At 22.1% G+C, this 7851-nt stretch overlaps 1 protein-coding gene across 1 annotated transcript; it reads right to left on the bottom strand.

Moving 5' to 3' along the window:
- Window positions 1-1110: 1110 nt before the first annotated feature.
- Window positions 1111-4005, bottom strand: LOC112602690. Its single transcript, XM_025350899.1, has 6 exons — window positions 3947-4005; window positions 3793-3875; window positions 2438-2570; window positions 1964-2150; window positions 1403-1589; window positions 1111-1323 (listed from the first exon to the last, which is right to left on the bottom strand). Exons 1-6 carry the CDS (start codon window positions 3947-3949, stop codon window positions 1170-1172), a joined length of 747 nt encoding a protein of 248 aa, XP_025206684.1. The 5' UTR covers window positions 3950-4005; the 3' UTR covers window positions 1111-1169.
- Window positions 4006-7851: the final 3846 nt, after the last annotated feature.

A 7851-nucleotide genomic window follows, 5' to 3' on the forward strand; every position in this document is an offset into this window, starting at 1 on the left:
ATTTTTTTTCTTCTAAAACCTTGATAATTCGAAAATCTCTGTATATCGAAAAAATTGCATTTCCCCTGAATTTTGACTTATTGAGGTTTAACTGTATTAATAATTTTAATCTTAAATAAAGTTCCAATTTACAAATTACCCCCCCAAAAAAAAAATCAATCCACGTTCCAATCGATATTAATTAACATGTAATACGTGTTTCGCTAAAATAACTATTATTCTTACGAAATATTAAGAACTTAATTTGCTTTAACTTGATAATTTTTACTCAATTTTATTATTTTAAAAATACGATCAAAAATAACTCGCTCTAAAATTTAAAAACTTAAATGCACAACATTTTTTTTGAATTTTTTAAAAATAAAAATGAAATATGTAATTAAATTAGAACTTTCTTATTTATTAATGTAAAAAACCGCATTTAAATTTATTGATTTTTCTCAGAAATACAAAGGATACTATACAAGTTTTTTGGAATATAATATTCACCTTTATGAATTTTATACTAAATAATATATTTAAATCATTTGAATTATTTTCCTCTGAAGATTTATTATATTATTATATTATTTTAATTTAATCTGTAGTAATCAGTGTCAATATATGATTATTCATTATTATTTGTCGTATTTGTTAAAAATAAACTAATTATATTAGTCTAACGTGAATATGAGTATAATTATAAAAACAATAATTAGTAACAATTTATATATCATACATGTTATACATATTTATTTACTAAAAATATTTTTTAACTATTTTTAAACAATATATAGTTTATAGAATAATATTTGATTATGTATAATAAAAAAGTAAATTAAATAAGTTAAAAGTAAATAAACTATATAAATTAGTAATTATAACTATAAAATACGAAACAAATTATATAAATAAATCATGATAAAAAATATTAATAGGATGGTTTTTGATGGATTTTATTTATAGTAATCGTATAATGTATAATTTATTTGTACACAGTTTGTGTGATTATTTTATTGTAGTCAACAATTTTTAGATATTAGGTATGTAAATATAATAAATAAAGTAAAATATCAATAATATTTCGTAATACACTATAATATATTTTTAAGAATAGTTTAAAAATGTGGATTTAATTTAAATTTTATAGTTACTAATATTTTATGCAAAGAAAAAAAATAAATAACAATTTACTTCTTAGTTGAAATTTGTCTTAAGAACATATAAATACTGTTTTGGTCGAATGGACATTTTCTATAGGCCGTCTTACACTCTCCATTCTTTCCTGCTTCAAGAGCTGCTTTGAATTTCGAACCATCGATCATAAAATTCATTATGGAATTTCTAAGACAGATTTTAGAATAAGTTATTGAAAAAATGCGTTTCTTACTGTGAATTTTAAAATAAACTAAACGTTACATACTTTGTTAGAGTATTTATTGAATTGTCTACAAAATTGTTGATTCCTGATTTTTCTTTAACTTGTTCAGTGGATTGTATATAAGTGCAAAGTGCTTTTTGCATACATTCTGTTGTATTTATATTATATTTGGACATAGATTCTTCAAGTTTTGTGACTATATCATTCAAACCAGACATTAAATCTTCACCTGAGTGAAAAAAAGAATTTTTTACCTTCTATACCATATTTATTTAACAACAAATCGTAAAAGTGAAGTACAATGCATTAAATTATATTATTCTTATTTTATAACTAATTGTTATAAGTTAATAACAACAATTAAGGGTAAGATATAACAATGTATATAAAAAATTAAAAATGTAAAAATAAGCGAATTTAAATTAATTATAAAGGAAGCAGAGGAAAAGTTAATCATAAATAAAATATTAATTGTATGTAAAATTAACTGAAAAAGTAGCTGACATTTTTAAAAAATAACGACGATGCAAAAGGAAGTTATAAAAACTTATAGATACATATTTAATATTTGTAATTATAAAAAATGTGATTGTTTTTACTCACTCCTTCCATATCCAGAATAACCGTTTCCCACTGGTTGAGCGCTAAAAAGATTAGTTGTTGCGAATAGTAAGTAAAGAATTTTCGGGATAAAAATTAGAATACCAAGCCCAACGACAGCACCAACAATCAGACCTCCTATATCAATTTTATGGGATCCATAGCTACTGACTGAATTACCTTGATATCCCTTAAACAAAATAAAATATTTGTGTATAATTCATTTGTATAACATACATGCAATATATTCTTTATTTCTCATTATCTAACCTAAAAACTATACTTTGGTCATACCATTCACTACAATTAATTGATACCTATACAAATATAACTTATATATGTATATATTTAAAAGTTAAAAAGAAATATTGCGTCTGTTCTAAATTTTCTGATAGGAAAATAATTTTAGAGGTTTTGAATTTGATGAATGCATTTTTATACTACAGCCTATGTTGTAATATATTTCTTTGTACTTACGCCTATTCCACTCGATGATCCACCATAAGATGACGGTATGTATCCAAATCTAGCCTCGTGGGAGCGTCCAGCATTTGTTTTGTTTTCGTTTTGTATGCCTTCAAAATATGTTACAGGATTTGGTAGTACTCCACTATATAGTTAGAACACAAACATCACAAATCGTAGAGTTATACAATTGAACGAATTAAATTTAACCGTGAATATTACTAAGGTAATAAAAACGTATAATAAATAATGATTAATCAAAATTTAAAACTTAAGTGTAATAATTATTAAGTGGATACGGTCAGTTAAGATAATATAATTATTTATATCGTATTTACATTGTATGCGTAAAAAAATATAATTCTTATAAAACGTGTAAATTCATTTTTATTTACGTAGACACTCACGTATACAATATTGAGCTTTCAGTTCTTTATTTTGATTATAAATTACTATAGTATTTCATAAAATTAAAATGAAGGATAAGTACCCTTTTTATACTAAAGTGATGCAGTAAAGTTTTTTGAAATATGTTCAGGCACCTTCATGTGTAATTTTTATATTCTTATTTATATTATATAAGTATTGTATTTGTAAATACTTCCATTTACTTTGGCAGTTTGACCTGTAGGTATTGTGAATCATAAAAGATGCTTTTCCACAGTGAGAAGAGCTAAATCATGAGGATACATTTGATTCGTGTTTTATATAACTTTATGAAATTTATGAAATAATGGATTTTTATTTAAGCACTTTATCATCACGATCATTTACTATAAATATTATTTTATTATTTAAATTTTTATAGAACTGTAGCCTCTTCATGCTTCAGGATTTCAACCTTAGTTTATGCCTATGATGAAAGCATATACATTTTTTCAAGTTTTCTTTATGATATAGATTTATAAATTCAATTTATTTCTTCTAAACTAAAATTGTTGATGACTAATTTAAAATTTAATGTGTGTACAGTTCTAATAAATTCGAAAAGTATACATAATAATTTAATTATATGTTGATTATAAAATATAGAATTGAATAAAAAAAAAATAAATAAAAATATTTAAGTACCTAATTATATTTTAACATTATTACATTGTATACGAAAAAAATTAATACTAATATATACCTCCTAATCCTTAAAATAAGATATTATTGTTATTTGTTATTCTATTTCAATCACCTAGGTAATTTAAATTTATAATCAATGTTTTAATGAAGCCTAACCTACATCTATATATTACAATTATTGTAATTAATGAAAATTAAAAATATATTTATTTAACAATGAATATTTAATAAGTATAATTTATAGAGCATTTAAATAAAATAAATTCAAAATTTTTAAATATGTTTTAATTACTTACTTGGATGGCATTTCAAACGTATCGGGCAACGTACATACGGCCAATTGAACAGACGCCAAGACATACACAAGTGATTTGAACACCTGGAAAATCAATGTTCAAATAAACGTGCTCAAATTTTAAAACACAAAAACACGTGTTTATCTGTATTTACCATTGTAAAGCGGTGAATGATAAATTATACAGCAGCGATGTGTGTTGAAAATTATAATATCTGAAAAATAAGTAAGCACAGTATTATATATGGCACATGAGACAATATGCGGATGTCGTACGTAAGAAGGAAAATAAAAGTGAAAATGTATAATAATCTGTCGTAGGAACAGAGTTTTTCCAGAACCATTGTTGGAGGCTGTTGATGAGCAACCATTTGTGACTCATTACTAGTAAGAATTTTTTTTTTTAATAATAGTTATTACTCCACACATTACATCATCGCTTTTTTGTTACGTTATCGCTATGTTTGTTTTGTTTGATGTGCATTCACGTAATAATTTACCTATATTTTTGGATGCATGATGCATTGGTTGTATTGTATTTACCAAAATTAAAATGTTATTTTCAAAAATGTGGGACATATTAAATTCCGACCGTTTTTCCGGTGCTTAAGTTTTGCTCTCTCATTTATTATTTGCCTACCGCATACAATATGACTTGTTAATATTTTAATAAATACATATAGACACAGTGTTTCTCTATCAGGTACTTCGTATTTATATTAATGCTAAAAAACTTTGTGTTTGAACTATCAAGAATAATTTATGTAAAAGTTATTTAGTGACTACTAAATCATTGAATATATACGAAAGAGATATAATTTTTTAAATATTTGATCATGATATTTACTAAAAAAATACTAAGTTTCATGTATTTGAATTCAACATGCAATTTTTTTTTCATATTTTATCTTGAGTTAAAACTGACTAAAATTATGTATATTCGAGAAATTGTTATTTCTATAATTCGTACAAACAACATAATTTAAACCCACTTTAATAACGCTTTCAAAATATTTAAGTTGTACTCAAGGGCGTGACTATTTTTAGAAAAAAAATAAACTTACTGAACAAGTTTGTATAATACATTTTAGAATAATATGAATTTATATTAGGTAATAATAATAATATACTTGTCAATAAGCGGAAGTATTTTCAATTATCAATAAACTTAATAACTTTTATTTATCTAACTAAATACGTATATAATATATACTTATACGATTTAATTTGACTACAGTATATAAATTTTAGTGTTTTTTTTTACATTTAGTATACGCTTTGTAACGAATACTTTAAATATTTATTTATTTTAAAACGACATCGATAATTTGGTTAAGTGAAATTATAATGTGATCAAGAATAAAAAATAAATATTATAACGATGTAATTTATTGGTGTTCAAATAATAAACTAATAAACTACTTTATATAATGCCTACCTAAGTGTATTAAATGCTTATTTTTTTTTTTTTAAATAGGTATATACATTTATAAATAATCTATATTTATTATTCGTAGTGTATATAAACATATATCCTTAAAATAAGAATGTAATTACTAAATTAAATTATCGATTTTTTTTTTGGGTAGTTGAGCTTATATATAACTATTAGGAAATTTTCCAAAACCCAATTATCGTCTCCTGGCTACGTCTATTTATATTTATTTTATAGAGTACTTATGTAGTACGTAGTAATATAAAATATGATATGAATTAAACACATTAATTTTTTTATTAAACAACGGTTGTCATAAACATTTTCTTTATAGTGTAAATTATTTTTTGTATAGTAGTCACAACATATTACAAAATTATGATATGTTGTATTTTCATAAGTCGTAGCTATCTGTTTATTTTTGTCTATAAATTATTGCTATGTGTGGAAACTATTATCACTAAAGATTCAATTTCTCCATTTGTTGTAATTAATAAATATTTTGTTTTAAAGAAATTAAATCTATACTTACTAAAAAAATATGTTTTATAGATTCCAAATAAAGAAGTCAATTATAATAGAAAAATAAATTTTAATGAATACAATAAAATAAAAATCAAATCAAATATAGTTAATTATATATCAAAAAAAAATCCAGTATTGAATTGGCCAGACCAATATATGGAAAATAAGTTAAATTCAACTAAAAAAATTCAAAACGGAATCAAAGTAAAAAAAAGGGAGTTAGAATATTTTAAAAGTAAGAGATAATATAAATTTCAATTTAAAAAAAAAAAATCTTTTATTTATACATGAATACACAATGGTATAGGATTTCATTTTTCTATTAAACTGATATCACGTTTTTAGTTGAAAGTGCTCTAAAAGTTACATAATTATAATGTAAAAGACTTCAAATTTCGACTAAATATTTATTTAAATCATACTCGTGTATAAATTAATTGTTTTATTAAAAAAACTTCATTCAAATGATTATTAATAATACCTAACAAAACGTAATATAATATAACAATGAAACAACCAAGTAATTGTATCCAGTAAAATTTAAAAAATAGTAGGCAAGTGAGTTCCGCTCTGCTGTACATACGATGTAGAATAGGAAACTTTTATGGGTGTGTTAAATTTGAATTCAATAATATAATATTATTGTATACGAAAAAAGATTCTGAGTGGAGACGGTCTGTTAGCTTATATCACTAAGCATGTTTCGTAATGTGTTTTTTGATACGGATATTAGTCATTTACTTTATATTTAGTATTACAGTAAGTTGATAAAATTCTTGTCAAAAATACTGTATTTATCATATTATTATAATAATATATATTTATACCATATTATATCAACTTAAATAACTCAAAATGTAATAATATTTTTCTGTAAAATGTAAGTACCGTAGAACAGTAAAAATAGGTATATAGCATAAGTAGATAATATGTTAAAATAAATCAAAAACGTCCTTGCGTATAGAAAGTTCATTATAAATAATATACATAAAAGTCTTAAATTATCACGGAAAATATTTTTGAATTATAACAAAATAAATAATTAACTTCATTATTAATTATTGTTTAAAATAAATAATTTCGTCAAAATTCTAATTTTAAAAGCGTATAAAAAAATTGTGTCTATGTACTTTTAACATTTTTGTACAAATATAAGAACAATTTAACTGGAAACTTATTTTAAATTTTCAAGAATATTGACCCAGTGAATAATTTTTTATCAACAATTATAGAAAATAACAAAAATAAATTGAAAATGTTATCATAAAATAAAAATAATACCTAATATAAAAATTTGGTACAAATTTCTAGTACCTATTTATTGTTGTTTTTTTATTTTTGAGATACAACAAAATATAAAAAATTGTTTGAAGAGAAATAATTTTATAACGGGTGAATACCGTATGTCGTAAATATTTAAACTTAAAATACTTATAAAAAATTGATTGGACTTCTCGGTAGAATTTTTTTTTTTTGTTTAAAGGTTAAAAAACTTATATAGAATTGTGTATTATATTTTAAAATTTTATAGGCATGAAACAAAATAATTTGTTAATCTTTGTAATTTTTATGAATTTTATCTACATTTTAACTTTAAAGACTTACAAAAAAATATTGTGAGTAAAAATTTTCATATTTTTAATTGATAAATTAACAATTTAAGAGGATCTTTGTATTAAATTTTCAAAAATCTATGTAGTGAATAACTTTTAATTTACATTTTAAGAAAAAAAATACTAAAATTGAAATTTCTCTTAGTTATAAATAGTTTAAAAATAGTCTTTTAAATATTTTTAAAATTTGATCGTAAATTAAAAATAATAATACGAACATTTGATAAATATGTCAAATATGTATAGTTTTTGTTTTTGAATTACACTAAAAAAAATTGTTAAAAATTAAATTTGCGTAAAAATTCCAGTTTTTCTTTAAATTATTTAATTATTGTTTTGTTTTTTGTAATCTAAAATATATTTTTAAAAACTTTTTACTTTTGATCCCCCATAAAGGACAAATTAAACCCTTATTTCGACATACCAAAGTACTAAATGGATCAAATTTTTTACCAGAAACTACTCCTGTGTCTAAAAATCTAAGTAT

The sequence above is a fragment of the Melanaphis sacchari genome, unplaced genomic scaffold (assembly GCF_002803265.2).
Source record: "Melanaphis sacchari strain LSU unplaced genomic scaffold, SCAv2.0 Contig8_pilon_pilon, whole genome shotgun sequence".
Taxonomy (NCBI): Eukaryota; Metazoa; Arthropoda; class Insecta; order Hemiptera; family Aphididae; genus Melanaphis; species Melanaphis sacchari.

Excerpts from the sequence above, each read along its gene's own strand:
- LOC112602690 (XM_025350899.1), bottom strand. Across the intron at positions 1,590-1,963 it reads TTATTCTGGATATGGAAGGA|GTGAAGATTTAATGTCTGGT; the intron begins GTGAGTAAAAAC and ends TTTTTCACTCAG. Across the intron at positions 1,324-1,402 it reads TCAATAAATACTCTAACAAA|AAATTCCATAATGAATTTTA; the intron begins GTATGTAACGTT and ends AATCTGTCTTAG.